Below are 17,449 nucleotides of genomic sequence, written 5' to 3' on the forward strand. Positions count from 1 at the left end.
CAAATATTATCCAGTTATTACGCAAATATCACCCAATTTCACCCTGTGTGAGTATAAACTTTTCAACAGAACTATGTCAGGTCTCTTTTTTGGGTACTGCAATGATTTTCTTCCTTTTTTAAAAATGTATATACGTGTGAGGAGGCCTCGGCGATAACGTGGTGGACGCGGTAACGCACGTGTTCGGAATAGCACCGGTCACGTCGCTGTACGTCTTTTGGCACACGGACTTGAAATTTAAAAGAAATGGACGTCATTTATTTACATTAAAAAGAGCATTGGATTGACAAAGAACAAAAAAAACAAAAACAAAAGAACTTTAAAAACAGCATTCGATTTACATTTTGACTCATGAAGGTCGGCGCTCCCTGTGACTGTGCGTGCAGCCTTGTGCTGCCCTCTGTTGGCGTGTTACAAAAACGAGTTCACTTTGATTAGTGTGAATGAGTGAGTGTGATGTTCTCATCCGGACAGCAGGTGGCAGCACCGGCGTCATTTCGCGCGCGGAAGCGTGTACGCGCTCAGTACTTCCTGTTTCCGGATGCACCGCCTGGACGTTTTGTGGACGCCGCGCGAATCAGAGGTTTAGTTTTTTTTTACCCTGTCGGTTTTATTTCAGTGAATAATTCCTGTAAGGTTTTATTTTTCGGTAGAGACTGTAGAGGAGAAGAAAAAAGGACTGGGGTTTGGCGTCTAGACGGTTCGAGTGATCAGCTGGTGAGAGTCTGCACACGGTTTATACAGAAAGTAACAGCTAGCATGCTAATCAGCAGAGCTCTGAGGGGAACTGTGGGGGGTGTTTACACGGGGTAACAGGGTATTTACAGGGTATTATAGTGAATAATAATACAGTCACAGAAGAATTAATGCTCTGGTTTGTTTGTGACGTGTGCACTCTGGAATGCATCTATTCGGTCACACGTAAAACAGTGTGTCCATCAGACTGCTTATATATTAGGAAGGAGTTGAAGGTCCAGGACAGTGTATATAAACGTGGCAATAAACACCTCGTATTGTCAACCATCAGGAATATTTGGTGTCTGATCTAATCCGATCCCACCCGTGTCAGATCTCCCAGCATGTCCCTGCCCAAGCGCGAGGTGGAGGAGCTGCGGCCGTGGGTGGAGCGCACCGTGAAGAAGGTGCTGGGTTTCTCCGAGCCCACCGTGGTGACCGCGGCTCTGCACTGCGTGGGGAAAGGCCTGGACAAGAGGAAAACCACAGGTACGCGCACGCGACTCGGATTTCCTCTTTGAGACCTCGGCGTCTCTAAACGATTTTTTTTTTTTTTTGCAGACCAGCTGAGACCGTTCCTGGACGACTCGGCGAGCGGCTTCGTCGAGAGGCTTTTCGAAGCGCTGGAGGAGAGCAGGAACTCTCGGGGGAACAAAGGCACCGCGGAGAAAAACCGCAAACGAGAACTGAAGGTCAGTGGAACCCTTGAGGTGTAGACGTGGTGTGGTGACCCCGAGCTCGCTCACACGTCGTCTCTCTCTCTCTCTCTCTACAGGACGTGTTCGGAGATGAGGTGGAGGCGCATAAGGAGCTAGAGGGCAGCGAAACCGCGGCGAAGAGGAAACGAGTACCTCGATTCGAAGAGGTTGAAGAGCCAGAAGTTCTTCCTGGACCTCCGACGGAAAGCCCTGGCATGCTCACCAAGATGCAGGTGTGTGTGCAAAGCTTTAACCACGGCGTTCTTCACCATCATCTCTCCACAGCGTCGGTGTGCTCACACACAAAACACTCCAAACCGTGCAGCTGAACCCTTATTAGATATCTAATGAGTGATTGATCTTCTTGTGTGTGAGGAATCATGCAGAAGAACTGCAATGCTGTTGTATAGTGATCTCTCTCTCTCTCTCTCTCTCTCTCTCTCTCTCTCTCTCTCTCTATTTATATATACTGCACAGATTAAGCAGATGATGGAAACGGCCACTCGGCAGATCGAAGAGAGAAAGAAGCAGCTGAGTATCTCTCAGGTAACACCTGAAGGATTTACTTCATGAAGCGTTTGAGTGGAAACTGAACAGAAGTTTAACTCTAGTATTGTTCTCTAGCCCAGACTCCCCCTCCCCACCCCCCAACCCACAGCGCCGGGCCTTCGCTCCCTCCTGCCCTCCGCACCGGGCCCGGCTCAGTCCATCGCCCCGTCGCAGGCCGCCAGCTTCATGAACGACGCCATCGAGAAGGCGCGCAAAGCCGCCGAGCTCCAGGCCAAGATCCAGTCCACGCTCGCCATGAAGCCCGGCATCCTGGGAGCCATGAACAACACCGGACCACACAACTTCGTGGCTCTCGCTAACCTGCACGCCATGGGCATCGCGCCACCGTGAGTTTAGCGCACGACCCACACGCGACCGCTAGCGTCCCGAAATTCTCTCTCGCTTGTTGACGCAGCGTACACACGTGTCGTTTCACAGCAAAGTGGAGGCTCGCGAGATCACCAAGCCGACGCCGCTCATCCTGGACGAGCTCGGGAGGACCGTCGACGCCAGCGGCAAAGAGGTGGAGCTCACGCACCGCATGCCCACGCTGAAAGGTAATCTCCCCCCCCCCCCGAAACTGCACGTGACGAGAAACGTTTCTGATCATATCCTTTAGCACGGGGCATCCTAAACGAACGTGTGGAAACGTGTGGAAACGCTTTTACCTCCCGCTGCACCTCTCTTTTCTCCCAGCGAACATCAGAGCCGTGAAGCGAGAGCAGTTCAAGCTGCAGCTGAAGGAAAAACCCAGCGATGACCTCGAATCCACGTCTTACTTCGACCCCAGGATGTCCATTTCTCAGCCTCAGAGACAGAAAAAGGGCTTTAGGTTCTACGAAAGGGGACGTTTTGAGAAAATAGGACAGAGGATACGCACCAAGGTATTTACCTCTACCTGATTAAACCTCACGGCTGATTTAGAGTGTGTTATAATGTTGATGGACTCTCTCTCTCTCTCTCTCTCTCTCTCTCTCTCTCTCTCTCTCTCTCTCTCTCTCGTTCTCTCTCTCAGGCTCAGCTGGAGAGGTTGCAGATGGAGATTGCACAGGCAGCTAAAAAGACAGGCATCCAAGCGTCCACCAAGCTGGCTCTGATCGCTCCGAAGAAGGAGCTCGGTGAAGGTGACGTGCCGTCCCTCGAGTGGTGGGACTCCTTCATCCTGCCCCACAACGTAGACATGTAAGATTAGAGTTTTAATGACAGTGCCTCAGATTTTACTGTCCCACTGTGAATACTGATCATAGTCTTATTTGGATCTGCTGAGATCTCCATGTTCTCTCTCTCTTAGGTCTTCTCAGACTGTATTTGATAACTTGGACTTCCATGGAATCACCACTCTGGTGGAACACCCGGCTCAGATGGCTCCTCCAGGTATTTTAAGTGTGATTAAAGGTCAGCAAGTTGGTGCACGTTTCCCATCTAATTAAAGCTTCAATTGTTAACGATTTAATTTAAACCGGTGTTTGATGTCGTCGTTTCAAAGCCGTGCGTTTGATCCTTGTGTCTGTCGAATCTCACGTCTCACCGGGTCTCAAACGTCCTACTGAGATTCCTCTTTTTTTTTTTTTGTTCTTTCTCAGTGGACATGGACAAGCCCGTGACTTTGGGTGTGTATTTGACCAAGAGGGAGCAGAAGAAGCTGAGGAGACAGACACGGCGCGAGGGACAGAAGGAGATGCAGGAGAAGGTCCGACTCGGCCTCATGCCTCCACCTGAACCCAAAGGTAACGCGGCGACGACGCCGAACAACAGAGAGAATTTTTCACGTGATTAATTCTGATGATTGTTGATTGAAGTGGCACTAACGAGCCAATCGAGCTGGTTAGGAATAACGTCAGTGGAAGCCATGTTGTTGTGCTACGATCTCCATAAACATGTAGAGAGACTGAAGGATCTGTTGAGGGATGGTGAAGGTTTAACATGGATTTGAGATGCTTTTCTCCATTGTGTGTTTCTCCAGTGCGGATCTCTAACCTGATGCGTGTGCTGGGGACGGAAGCGGTGCAGGATCCCACAAAAGTGGAGGCCCACGTCCGAGCGCAGATGGCCAAGAGACAAAAGTGAGGGTGCACACACACACACACACACACACACACACACACACACACACACACACACACACACAGCTGGTTTTATCTACAACAGGGAATATGGAGTAGAGTCTTATGATGGGAAAATATGGCCATTCCTAATGTGTGTGTGTGTGTGTGTGTGTGTGTGTGTGTGTGTGTGTGTAGAGCCCACGAAGAGGCAAACGCAGCACGCAAACTGACAGCAGAGCAAAGGAAAGAGAAGAAAGTGAAGAAGCTCAAGGAAGATCTGAGTCACGGTGTTTACATCGCCGTCTACAGGTAACCTATTGAGTTATTAGATGATGCAGCTGTGTGTGTGTGTGTGTGTGTGTGTGATGAAGTCTTTAGATGTTTGTGGTTGTAAGAGCTAGAAACAGTGTCCCATGTTGTTTCTTCTCAGGATCCGAAACCTGCACAACCCAGCCAAGAAGTTCAAAGTGGAAGCCAACGCAAATCAGCTGTACCTGACCGGAACCGTGGTTCTGCACAAAGACGTCAACATCGTGGTGGTGGAAGGAGGTTAGTCTCTGACGTTCCTTCATCACGGTTCCTACACCAATCAGACTCTGGTGTATGTTCCACAGTCTAAATGCTGACTTGAAGCTGTTGAGCAAATAATAGCATGAAGACAAAATCTGCTTGTAAACGTTTATAGTAATTATTGGTGTTTCAAATGACGTTAATCACTGGGACACCAAACGCAACTTTTGTTATGTTTCCACACGGACGGTTTATAATGCCGGATCAGAGCTAGTGTAAAGGAGTTTATGAAATATTTATTGATTGAAAGATTTCTCGGGGGCGTTTTCTCTTGTTTAAATCCGAGTAAAGACCAGACGTCGTGAATAAACGTGTTGCGGTGAAGGATTTAATCTGTATTTATTTATTTATTTGTATTTTTAATAAAAAAAAAAAAAAAAAAAAAGAAATTACGCCTTGAAATTACGCCTTGAAATTACGCCTTGCGCTGCAGGAAAAACGGAACTCATAAAGAACGACGGACCGTTAGAACCTGTTAAAGGTCTGGTTCTTATTCTGCTTATCAGAACTTCATAGGTTCCGTATTAAAACAGTGTTCCTCACCTTCCAGGACCCAAAGCACAGAAGAAGTTTAAGAAGCTGATGCTGAATAGGGTGAAGTGGGACGAGCCCAGCTCAAAGAGAGAAGGTAAGAGAAGAGGATTTGTTTCCCACATACTGTGTGTTTATCAGCATCATCTGGATTCGTCCTTGGCTTTACATCTAGTGGACGTGATTCAGAGCTTCAGGGTTCTCCTTGTTGCTGCTGCAGGTTCTCACATCTGATCCATTGTGTTCTTTTTTTCAGACCCTGATGGCTCGGATGATGAGGGCTCCAGGAAGCACAATAAGTGCACACTGGTTTGGGAGGTGAGCACCACCGTGTCCATGTTTAATAGCTTTATAGGATGAAGGATTTGTATTTGTACACATATTTAGTATAAACATGGTTCCTCCATGTCGCAGGGCACGGCCATGGAGCGCAGCTTCGGAGACATGAAGTTCAAGCAGTGCCCCACGGAGAACATGGCGCGGGAACACTTCAAGAAGCACGGCACAGAGCACTACTGGGACCTGGCCCTGAGCGAGAGCGTGCTGGAGACGGCCGACGACTGAGACGGGGCGGAGCGACGACCGAGGCGGGGCGGAGTGAGTCACGCCCACAGCCACCAATAGACTGGATTAGATCTGAAGTGCTTCGACCTGGCAGTTGTGTGTGTGTGTGTGTGTGTGTGTGTGTGTGTGTGTGTGTGTGTGTGTGCGCGCTCACATAACCTGCACTGCTGCTACCCTTATCGGATTCTCGTGATCATGGCAGGACGTTTGTAAAGAGAATCCGGGACACGTGCGACACGTGCACCACGCTAAACACGACTGCTTCATAATGCATCACGGACGTTTCTGGCCAAAGTGTCGGTTTTTTTTTTGTTGTTTTTTTTTATTTTTATTAAATGGACGATAGACTCTTGATGTTGGTCTCGTTAGACGTGGAATTACCACCCGCACGTTGCCCATTAAAGATAACGAGGGAAAATCCGTGTGCTGCCTCGATTCATCCAATCTTTTTTTTTTTATCCAAAATAGTGCTGAATCAGTTTAATTTCATCCAGACGACCGAAGCCTCCAGGGTGCGGCAGCCTCCGGGTCGCGCTGCTGTACCGCGGCATGAACCACGAAACGTCACTGATCACCGGATCGACCGTTATTGATGTGTTTATTTGTAAAGGAACGTGAATGGAGGTCCAGAATCCACCCGCACGCTCCTGAACAGAAACTCCGCACCATACGGCCTGTAAATGTGTAACAATTACATTCTTCTATTATTCCTTTTCTTTAAATAAAACTTTGCTTGAATGATCGAGCCAACAAACGTGGATTCTTTCCTCAAAACAGCATGAAACGTCACTGAGACTTTAACGTGCACAACAAAGAACCTGTGAGAAGAACCTCAGGCTGAATCGCAGGAACTCACTAAACCAAAAGGGCACACGCCATATTTATATCAACATATTTACAATAGAGGTTTCATCAGACCAGAGAATCATGTTCCCTTCCAGTCCTTCACAGGGCTTCCATGGGTCTTTCCTCTCCTCCATAAAGCACAGTGTAAATCAGTGTCACGGTGTAATGCAGAGAGCAACCACTGTGGGGCAGGGCAGAGCCAAAACACCTGCCCCAGGTGAGTACAGAACTGCCTCTCTTTTTAACATGCAGAAATAAAACCCCATTAAAGCTGATACACTGAAATGTAGAAATCAAAACAAATGGCAAATATATGTATTCATTCATTTCTGCATCTATCTATCTATCTATCTATCTATCTATCTATCTATCTATCTAAATATCTATCTAAATATCTATCTAAATATGGCTTAGAATTATGTTACACATTCTAAAAATATATATAAAAAAAATAGTAATAATAAAATAGTTTAATTCTATAATTTATTTATTTGGAATAATTTAAATGTGCACATTGGCGTCCTCTACAGGCGTAACTATGTCATAGTCCCTGCTCCTGCTTCCCCCCCGCCCTTTCAGAGAGAGCGGCCGCATTGAAGCCACACCCACTCCAAAACCAGTCGACCAATAAGAGGTTTAGGGTGAACGCCTTTTTTTTTTTTTTTTTGGTGCGTGTAAAACCCGCCCCTTTTTTTTAGTAGTATTTATTTATTCAATTTGCGGGATATATTATTCAGTGATCATTAAAAACTATTATAAAATAGTATGTGGATGTAAATTGAAGTAGAGAGAGAGAAGAGAGAGAGAAATGGAAGAAGAGAGATCATTATGATCAGGCGTTTCCACAGGGCAGCCCGGGTCTTTGTCGGTGTCGGGGGTCCTACAGTTCCGCGTGCACTCCTGCGTTTCCATGATGCACAGCGTTATTGTGGTCTGTGGTTTGTTTTGGGACGCAAATCGGAGTGTTGAAGTTGATTTATTATAATTATTAATGCTTTAGGATTCTTTCAGTACCATGATGCCGGGGGAGAGTCAGTCCGGGCCCGGAGGAGTCGCTGTGGAGGCTTCTTCAGGCACGTGCCAGAACTGCACCGTGTTAAACCAGGTGTGTACCGCGCGCGCGCTCTCTCTCTCTCTCTCTCACTCTCTTTCTCTCTCTCTCTCTCTCATTTACTCACACACACACACACACACACACACACACACACACACACACTCAGCTTTGATCTTTAATCTATTGAATAAAAATGATCCTCTCTACACGACGTGTTGACCGCACGAGCTCAGGAGCTTTGACACTGCAGGTCACGTGACCTGTCAGGAGCAACACACACACACACACACACACGCGCGCGCGCGCTCTCTCTAAAGGCGGGGAAAGTGATCTCATTAATATTCATTTTTATTATTATTTTAAAATTAAATTAACACTTTATTGAACTTTAGAGTGTGAAACGATATTCCGGTTAATATCAGAGACAGTGAAAAATCCGCATATTTCGTTAAAAATCTAGGATTGTTTGCATATTTAAATATTATAAATAGTGTTTTTTCGAATTTTAATACGATCAAACGGGTTTGACGTTTTAATGACCCCGCCCATATTCGAGAAGCCACGCCCCCCCCCAAACGTTCCACCGTGTGTTTATGTAGAAATGAATTGAACCGAATTATAGACATTAAAATAAATCAATAAAATGTTAATGAACCCTTTTTTTTTTTTTTAAATCAACATTTGATCACGCTTTTAGAACACATTTATTAAAAAAATGAATAAATCAGCACAATAAAATCTTTCGTTATTGATCCTATTTATTGATTGTTTAAATTAAATTCGCACGAATGCAGTTGATTAAATAAAATAAAAATCCTGGGAAATGAAATTGAATAGTTGATTTGTTAGACCCCATGTGAGTGATAGAGATGTGAACAGAAGTGTATTATTTACGTCTAAGTGTGAGAAGCGCTGGTTTAGTGACGTGACGCTCTGAATCTGTGGATGTGTTTCAGAGTCTGGATGAGTACGTGGCTGCTTTGCTCACGCTGAAACAGAAGATCATAGACACAGAGTGAGTCCAAAGCATCCTACAGGCTTCTGTGTTCGTTTCTTCAAAGATTACTAATATACACACACACACACACACACACTGGATTATTTACCCATTAGTCTTGTTTTTCCTACAGCGATACTCATTTGTTGTGTTTTATCGTTCCAGCCTTCTGTTAAGCGAGTATAAGGAGAAGTGTGATGATATCCTTTAACGCACCATTTCACCAGTTTATGATACCAAGTCAAGACCCTGCTGTAATATTTCCTGTAACTCCCTCGCAGCGTGCCTCTTCCGTTATATTGACATGATATAACTATTAAAGTGATATGGTGTGCGTAACGGTGCATCCAGAGCACCTTCTCCGAGTGTTCCTGAATTCCAGGTCTCAGGTCTCTAATTGGAATATTGTGTGTTTAAATGTGTGGTATTTACAGCACAGCTGCTGTGTCCTCATCTGCCCACAAGGGGGAGCCAAACATGCCCGGATTCAGATATTACGGTTGTATGAATGTTTATATTGTGATTAATTGCTGTCAGTTTCCTTGACGACTGATTACAGCTACAGAAATCTCAACGGTAAGAAAGTTCTCTTTTTTTTTTAATAAAGCGTTATATGGCCACATCTCCTTTAATGTGATTGGAGGGGGTGCGGTCTCTGGGCAATTCTCCTTCAATGGAACGCCCTCTCTCTCATGGGATTGACAGGTCCTGATATTATGCCCTCGTCAATGCGGTTGACAGGCATAGAGACCACGCCCCTTTAATGTGAGAGGCAGGCATAAAGACCACGCCCCCTCCAAATTAGACTGATGGCCGAGACCAATGGGACACGTGACAGAGACCACGCCCACTTCCATGGGCTCGATGTCCAAGAGACCACGCCCCCTTCTTAAAGAAATTACAGCCAATAGGCCACATCCCCTTTCAATTGGATTAATGTTTGAGACCACACCCCTTCAATGATATTTATGGCTGAGACCACACCCCCTTCGAATGGGGCCACCAGCCAAGGGACCACGCCCCCTCCTGATAGAACTTACCGCCTAGACCACGCCACTTTTATATAAAAAAAAGCCTCTTGACTTGACTTTTACACTGACTGCTATCCAAGAGACCCCTTTTAATGTTACTGGCAGGCCAGAGACCACGCCTTTTTTTAATAGAACTTACGACCGATAGACCACGCCCCCTTCAGTAGGATTAATGACCAACAGACCACACCCCTTCAATAGGATTAATAACAGACCACGCCCCCTTCGATAGGATTAATGGCCAGCAGACCACGCCCCCTTCAATAGGCTTAATGACCAACAGACCACGCCCCCTTAAACAGGATTACTGACAGACCACGCCCCCTTCAATACGGGTAATGGCCAACAGACCACACCCCCCTCTGAATGGACTAAGAGCTAAAACTACGTGTCTTCTTCAATCAAAATCTTTAAAAAATCCTGGTCTGGTGGTCACGTGAACGCTGTTGAAGTGCGTGTGGTTGATCTTTTTCTCGTTCAGAGAGAGCGCTAAGCTGCACCAAGAGCTGGACGAGGTGCTGCTGAAACTCGGCCCGTTAGAAAAGCAGACGGCGGAGTACGAGGCCGCGAGGGCGGAGCTGCAGGAAACCACGGTGACTTCACCATCATTCCATTGTCTTTCCACTGATACGTTCTCTAATGCCGTCCTGAAACCACTTTCTAATCCGCAGTAGTGCTGGCGTTTTTATAAAATGTATAATCGGTGAAAGATTTCCTGCGTCTCATCAGCGTGTTTCTTGCCTTAAGGCTGCACTGAAAGTGTACCAGGTGAAGTGTGAGGAAGCAGACGGTCTGAGGGAAGAAAACGTGAAGGCACTCGCTCTGTAAGATATTTATGTGTCACGTCACACGTGTGTCTTTATGTTGTTGGTGTAAAATCAGTGTGCACGTGGTGTTAACGTGTTGCCCTGCGCTCTCAGGAAAGAGAAGCTCGAAGAAGCTCTCAAGAAGGCAGAAGGTAAGAAAATATTGATAAGAATTCTCATATCTTATAATTAGCATATATTATAATTAGCACATCCAAGGTCCCCTGGTGGTCTAGTGGTTAAGATGCAGCGCTCCCACCGCTGCGACCCGGGTTCGATTCCCGGTCAGGGAACCATCCCCAGCCACTCTTAGTGCCGGTCCCAAGCCCGGATAAATTGGGGAGGGTTGCGTTAGGAAGGGCATCCAGCGTAAAACATGTGCCAAATCAAACGTGCGGAGGATCCGCTGTGGCGACCCCTAACGGGAGAAGCCGAAAAGAAACTTTATAATTAGCACATCCATAGGGATTCATTATAATTAGCATATCCATAGGGATTCATTATAATTAGCACATCCATAGGGATTCATTATAATTAGCATATCCATAGGGATTCATTATAATGAATCCCTATGGGAATGCTAATTATAATTAATTGCTTACTTTGGATATACTAATTAATAGTAATTAATTATAATTAGCATATCCATAGGGATTCATTATAATGGGTATATTTATAATTAGTATATTTAAGTGATTAATTATAATTAGCATATTTATAAGATAATTCGAATTAGTTGATTAATTAGAAACGGATCTGAAGTTCTCCGTGTAACCCGGAATTCTCGTTTGTTCTTTTCATTCAGAAGCAGCCAACGCTCAGAACCTGGAGAGCACAAAGCTGAGATGGGAGAAGAGCACGCTCGAGAGCGAGCTGCAGAAAACTCAGGTCAGGATTTTATTGATTAATATTTCTGTAAAGCGATTTGGAAGACTGAGATGTTGATCCGAGGAACTGTTTGTTGAAGGAGTCTCTGAGGTCGAGTCGAAAGGCAGTGGAAGAGCTGGAGGACGTCAGGCTGCAGAACGCTAAGACGCTCATTCTGTGAGTATTTTACTGAAACGTCACGCTGGGACACGGGAACCTGTGGAGAATGTTGTAGATGTCTCAGCGCAGCACTCGTTACCTCGCTGTCTAGTGTTAGCTCTCCAAAAATCTTCAATTGCATATGAGGAACCTGCTATTTTATGTTTTTCTTTTCAAATCTTTCCACAGAAAAAGCAATCTTGAAAATCAACTCCTGGCACTTGAAGGTCTGCGTTCATTTCCATATTTCCTTTTTTTTTTTTTTTACTGTATGTTGTTGCTGTTCTTCTGCTTCTTCTTCTTAAATGCTGCTCTTATTACAGACACAAACCTCAAGCAAAATCTTACCATCCAAGACCTGAGGAGCAAAAACCACAGCCTCGAGACAAACATCAGAGTAACAGAGGTGCAGTTTTGTTCAAAATAAATATAAAAAAGACATTAAAAGGTTTTATTTGTTTATTCTAGCAGTTATAAAGAATCCTTTTTTTTTTTTTTTTGCCATTGATGTGATTTACAGGAAAAACTCACAACGCTGGAGAACGAATTGAACAAAGGTAACTTTATAGTTCAGTTTAAATTTATTCATGTACAATTACGTTTGTGACGAATGAAACCTCGAAGCTCAGCAACTCTTTTTGTGATTCAGAGACGAGATGTTCGTCTACACAGACTGAGAATGAGCCCAACGTTGATAAAGGTATGTCCAAAAAAAAGTTTTTTGCTCGATTGTATTCATTTTGATGAGAGTGGTTCAGGAAACACGAGAAACACTGCCGCCTACTGGTGGATTTCGGAACAACAGCGTTGTGAAATCGCGAATTTATCGAGAAAAATTTCAATTTCTAAACTTTTTTGGATTTTCAGCTAAAGTCTGGAGCCTCCTACAGGAAGTCTGGAATTGTGTGAGCCCTTCATCCAAAACACCAGCAAATCTACACTACAACCGTAAGTGCTTTATATCAGAATCACACTGGGAAATATTACCATGGTTCCAAACTAAAGTTTCTCCAACAACCCACAGACGATCCGGCCTCAACGTCCAGACCTTCTGGATCTCCTCCTCGTCCTCTGCCAGTCAGTCCATTCGGAAAGTCCATGTCCAAATCAACTCCGAAGAGAAACAAAGCGTCTCCGAGGAAGAGTAACTCTGAATCATCAGTAGTAGGAGTAAAGAGTCCGAGTGAAGACCAGAAGAAAAGGAAAATAGGCAGGAAGAAGAAAAGAAGCTCAGAATCGGAGGATGTAGATCAAAGCCATGCCAAATCTGATGAAGTCAGCGATTTGTCATTAAATGTAGATGCTCCTGTGGAACGTATTTTAAAGGGAGTTAAAACTTCTGACATATGGGACCTTCTCGGCCTCTCCAGCCCTTTACCTGCACTTTTATCTCCACTGCCTCCTGATGAGCTGGTAATCATTTATTAATCAATATTTATTACAACGAAGGAGTTGTGATTATATTAATTTACACTTCTTAACCCTCAGACTTTCATTTCATATCCTGGATTGTGTCTTTGTTCTTGTAGGCTGAGATGGAGGTTGAATCGAGTCTGAAAGTGAGTTCGGTTTCAAAAGCTGATGATGATGATGAAAAATCCCAGTTCTCGAAGCTCAAACCTTTAGAGGATCAGGTTTCCTTTGTTGACTTGAAGGCATCATCAGTCGCTCCTGATACTGACAACAAAAGCCTTCAGAATGTTTTCTCAGAGAGCCAAGAAAAGATCAACGGAACCTCAGAAGATTCTTCTACAACTGCAACAGCAAGTTCACAGAAGGAACCGGATGTGGAGCGTTTAAGCAGAATCCAAGACTCGCAGCCGAGCCCCATCGAAGAAAGTACACCTCTGTGTAATGCAGACAAGGAAGTACCTAAGGCAAATTGTGATGATGAGATCAGACATGGTTCAGAGCCGGGGCAGCAGGTTCTAATCCCTCAGAAGGGTGCAGAACAAGAAGATAAATCTGTCCAGATACAGACTCCTCCAAGTCCACACACATGTTCTAGCACAGAACCAGAACGAACGATAAAGGAAATCCAAGCCGAAGATCAAAACGGGTTTGGTGGACACGACGATGAAACTTCTCGTGCCAAGGTTAACGGGATGACTTCTGGAGATTCCTCGGATGATGAGGAGTTCTCAGGTCTGAAACGAAAAGTCCGAGGGATTTGCTCGAGACCGGCTTCAAACATGTTCCAAGTGCAATCGCATGAAAAGCAAGAATCCACGGATCATCAGGCTCAAGGAACGAACTGTGAAACCGAAGCGGAGAACTTTCACCCAGAGAATAAGAACGAGGATGATGGGCATCTAAAGCTTGGCAGCATTACAGTGAGTGTGAGCGAACCTGAAAATCTTGAAGATGGTGCAGAGGGAGATGGTGAGCACGATACAGGACCAGCAAAGGAGGGTGAAGATGAATCAGAGAACTTTGGCACCTGTTCCATTTTTTATGCAGATAATCAACAGGATGAATGTGTACCATCTTCTAGCCCCAACATTGAAAACATGGCTGGTGGCCTGAAACAGGATGATGCCAAGCCAGAAGAACCAAGTGATAAATCTCAAGATAATTGTCCTGCAACTTCAGTAAACCTGGATGTGGCCACCAAAAACGCACTCGCCTCAATTCAATCTCCAGTTTTACTTGGAAAGGTTCTTACAGAAATGGGTCCCCCGCTACGTCCTGTGGTTTTACCGCTAACTGCAACGCCTCCAAAATGTAGGAAGCACCTGACGTCAAATCGGCCCAGCATTCAGCTACCCTCCTGGTCCTCAACAGAAGGTCCATTTTCTCTTAAACAGCAGTCAAAAGTACTTTCTCCAGATCCAGGCCTTCAAGGTGAAGCAAAGGCAACGCTGACCACTCCTTCTCCATCAAACGGAGTTCCGTCTTCCCCTTTACAATTTGGATCGGCGACTCCTAAGCATGCGCTTCCCGTCCCGGGAAGACTTCCTTCGTCTGCGTTGAACTCCTCGTCGCCCTCTGCATCACAGGAGAACTCCATGCAGATGCTGGATACCATGTACCCCGATCTTTCCGCCCAAGCAAGGACTCTGAACATCCTGCGCGGAAACGTCACTCTGGGAAGGGCCGCGAGCGAGAGCGGGACCTCCCCACCTTCTGTCAATCCCATCTCCGGGAATAAAACCATCAACTCCTCATCCACAGCTTTCACCAAAACCGAGCAAAAGCCTAAAAGAACCGGAGCGAACGTGTTACTCCCCAAAAGCGCCAAAAGGCTGCGGCTGGATACGTGTTCGCCCGATCCCGCGGGACTTGCTCCTCCGGCGCCGCGGGCCAACCACAACGAGCCGAGTGACGCCGTCGCCGCGCCGGAACCTTCTCAGACGAACGGAACCACGGACCAGGCAAACGATCCGCAGTTGCTCATTTCTGGGGCGTTCGAGAAACTTCAACACGCATATTTCGACGTGCTGCCTGTAATCAGGAGTCACGTGTTTCTCGGAAGAATTTCCCAAGTTCCAGTCCTGAGAGATGAAGAAAAAGCCGTCATTTCGGAGTTTTGCTCAAACCAGGTAAATGTGGCGTGCACGCGGTCCGCGAGTTTCTCAGTGTGTTGAGTGTTTGAACCTGTACAAATGATGGAAGTTTGGATGGAAGACCAGTCTGGTTGTTTCCCCTCATACTCGTTCTGCACATTTCTTCTCCTCTGTAATCTCGAGCAGTCTTTAGCAGAGGAGTTTCTGTTGGCCATTTTGTCCAAGATCAAGGCGGAGAAAGACCTCGGCAGAAATGAGATCCTGCAGTCTCACTGTAGGGTTTATACCGGCTTGTGTCGATGGAGAGGAGACTGGCAGAAAGCACATGCCCTCGTCTACACTCTTCTAAAAGAAGGTGACACCAAAATACCTTCTTATTTCATCTCGCGTTTAATTGTGTTCTGTTGGTGATTATGTGACATCCTTATGCTACTTCACAGACTTTCCTGAAGCCCCGAAGCTCGTTTTGTTCATGGTGACAACGTGGCCAACGCTTCTATCCCACGCCAGCCCTTTGTGCCGAGCCATTAATGTAGTGATCAGACTGAAGGCGGAGGGGGAGGTATTAGATTACCTCAGCAAATATCTGCACTGGGACGAGGTAAACACTGTCTAAAATATAACACTCCAAATAAATTGCATGTAAAATAAATAATAATGGGAAAAAAAAATGCTTGAAATAAACACGTAATGTCAGCGATTCGCCTCTAGAGGCCGCTCTCGTACCGCATAACGCAACCCGGAAAAACTGCGACCGAGCTCAAGATTCGATGGATTTTCTTTTTGATGTGCAGGTTTGAAGTAATGATGCGTACGCATTTTTTTTTTCCCCCCTTCTAGCGGCCTCCTGGTGACCCCCACGATACGATTAGCACCTTACTGACGTCTCTTCTGGAGGACGACACTCTGATATTCCAGAAGCACGCTCGTCATGGCGATGACCTCTGCCCTGCAGCCTGGGAATACATCTACAGCGTGGAGCTCCTGTGTGCACATCTGGGCTGGAAATGGAGCCATGATAATATTATAGGGTACTGCATAAAAAAAAACCCCAACACATTAACATTCTACAGTCACATGAATCCAAATTAGAGTTTTTTTTTCAATGAATGCCAGATGTGAGCATCTGGAAGGGTGAGTCTGTTTCCCCTTGTAGATCTTACAGTCTGATCCACTACTTTTTTTTGTTTTATTGAACAGAAAACGTCTGTGGCCGGTCATGAATGCCTGGGTGACACAAGCGAGACCTCAGCAAACACCAGTGCGAGACGTTTGCGTAGCAGCGGTGTTGAGGCTGATCGGTACGTGCCTTAGTCTTGTTCCGCCACAGTGTCACGCAAAGTTTTCAGGAAAATTCAAAAGTGGTTCTGGTTTTTCCGTGTGCCAGGACGACTCGGGCAGCTGGGGCTCAAGGAGAAACTGCGCACGTCGGTCCAAAATGTCGCAAAAGCCATTAACCTATTTGGGAAACATGGAATCTCAGAAGGTGATTTCGTCTTTTATACCTCACACTCACACTTTTTTCTTTCACTTCCTCTCCCCAGCACTGTGAGCTTGACTTGTGTGTGTGTGTGTGTGTGTGTGTGTGCAGGTGTGCCACGGGAGGTGCAGCTTTCTGCAGTCTACACTATTTATGACCTCGCCCCGAGCAACCCCAAAGAAGCCCTGGAGGCTTTGGCGTCATGGCGAGGACAAATCACGGAGACGGTTCCCTCGGCCGTCACGAGCTGCATCACACAAATCGGCTCCGTCTGCCGTCAGATCAAACGAATCAAAGAGTGAACACGTGTACAGCATCCTCTGTTTTTATATTTGTACAGTCTTCACACTTGTGTTGGTTCATGTGGGGAATACGTGCGCTGTTCATTTCCAGTCCTGGTGCTCATTGTGCATATGTAAATTCTTGTACATTTTGTATGTAAATCGAAACATTAAAACTTGGTTTGTCTACACTATGAAAAAGAGAAATGGTCTTTAAATTAAATACAGTTTGGAAAATGGCTTTCAGTTTATTTATTTCCTGATCACAAGCTCAAAAGCGCACACACACACACACACACACACACTTGTTTGGATGATCTTCTGAATAGTCTTGATGGTGCGTCTGGCCCACGCACTGCTACTGGGAATGAGATCCACAAGCGATCCTCAACATTACGCAACAACTTTCTCATTTATAGCATGAAGGGCCGTGTCACAGACCAAAACGGGCCCTGGTTTAAACATCTCTGCTTCATGTCTACTATCACATAAGCACAGAATCGAACTTCTGGTGTGTTTGTTCCACAACCATTAGATACAACTTTGTAGAAAATAAGACATTACAGCTGAGCATATCGCTGAAGTATATGAGACAAATAAAAACTACACATTTCGAGCCTGATTATTGTACATCACAAACCCAAACCAATTTATGACCCACTTCTCATATTAACACCTGAAATCTGGATTCTAAATCGAATGTTAGTTATTGTGCAGATTCTTTTCTCTA

General features: G+C 45.6%; 2 protein-coding genes across 4 annotated transcripts; both read left to right on the forward strand.

The window, feature by feature from the left end:
• The first annotated feature begins 523 nt into the window (after positions 1–523).
• Positions 524–6,433, forward strand: prpf3 (PRP3 pre-mRNA processing factor 3 homolog (yeast)). Of its 3 annotated transcripts, none has more exons than XM_083555557.1 (17): positions 524–717; positions 1,070–1,224; positions 1,297–1,427; positions 1,511–1,666; positions 1,911–1,979; positions 2,058–2,329; positions 2,421–2,539; positions 2,679–2,866; positions 2,998–3,164; positions 3,274–3,377; positions 3,566–3,709; positions 3,946–4,045; positions 4,223–4,336; positions 4,458–4,576; positions 5,148–5,225; positions 5,385–5,446; positions 5,543–6,433. In XM_083555557.1, the coding sequence occupies exons 2-17, from the start codon at positions 1,080–1,082 to the stop codon at positions 5,690–5,692; spliced, it is 2,118 nt and encodes a 705-aa protein (XP_083411683.1). In that variant the 5' UTR covers positions 524–717; positions 1,070–1,079; the 3' UTR covers positions 5,693–6,433. The 3 variants fall into 3 exon arrangements, with proteins under 3 accessions (XP_083411683.1, XP_083411685.1, XP_083411684.1); XM_083555559.1 differs by having other exon boundaries at positions 3,274–3,356; XM_083555558.1 differs by having other exon boundaries at positions 630–723; positions 1,079–1,224.
• Positions 6,434–7,394: 961 nt separating this feature from the next.
• Positions 7,395–16,956, forward strand: ice1 (KIAA0947-like (H. sapiens)). Its single transcript, XM_083552063.1, has 22 exons — positions 7,395–7,643; positions 8,549–8,607; positions 8,755–8,797; positions 9,149–9,165; positions 10,102–10,213; positions 10,368–10,444; positions 10,541–10,578; positions 11,232–11,314; positions 11,394–11,470; positions 11,642–11,679; positions 11,776–11,858; positions 11,973–12,009; positions 12,102–12,152; positions 12,320–12,400; positions 12,477–12,865; positions 12,982–14,994; positions 15,145–15,313; positions 15,399–15,559; positions 15,799–15,989; positions 16,159–16,259; positions 16,346–16,444; positions 16,550–16,956. The coding sequence occupies exons 1-22, from the start codon at positions 7,554–7,556 to the stop codon at positions 16,738–16,740; spliced, it is 4,200 nt and encodes a 1,399-aa protein (XP_083408189.1). The 5' UTR covers positions 7,395–7,553; the 3' UTR covers positions 16,741–16,956.
• Positions 16,957–17,449: the final 493 nt, after the last annotated feature.

Source organism: Silurus aristotelis (assembly GCF_946808225.1).
Source record: "Silurus aristotelis genome assembly, chromosome: 1".
In the NCBI taxonomy this organism is placed as follows: domain Eukaryota; kingdom Metazoa; phylum Chordata; class Actinopteri; order Siluriformes; family Siluridae; genus Silurus; species Silurus aristotelis.

Bases quoted from the DNA above. Each gene is read 5' to 3' on its own strand.
- ice1 (XM_083552063.1), top strand. From the start codon at position 7,554: ATGATGCCGGGGGAGAGTCAGTCCGGGCCCGGAGGAGTCGCTGTGGAG. The intron at 10,214-10,367 runs GTGACTTCACCA...TCTTGCCTTAAG, and splicing joins CGGAGCTGCAGGAAACCACG to GCTGCACTGAAAGTGTACCA. The intron at 10,445-10,540 runs GTAAGATATTTA...CTGCGCTCTCAG, and splicing joins AACGTGAAGGCACTCGCTCT to GAAAGAGAAGCTCGAAGAAG.
- prpf3 (XM_083555557.1), top strand. From the start codon at position 1,080: ATGTCCCTGCCCAAGCGCGAGGTGGAGGAGCTGCGGCCGTGGGTGGAG. The intron at 2,867-2,997 runs GTATTTACCTCT...TCTCTCTCTCAG, and splicing joins GACAGAGGATACGCACCAAG to GCTCAGCTGGAGAGGTTGCA. The intron at 5,447-5,542 runs GTGAGCACCACC...TCCATGTCGCAG, and splicing joins AGTGCACACTGGTTTGGGAG to GGCACGGCCATGGAGCGCAG.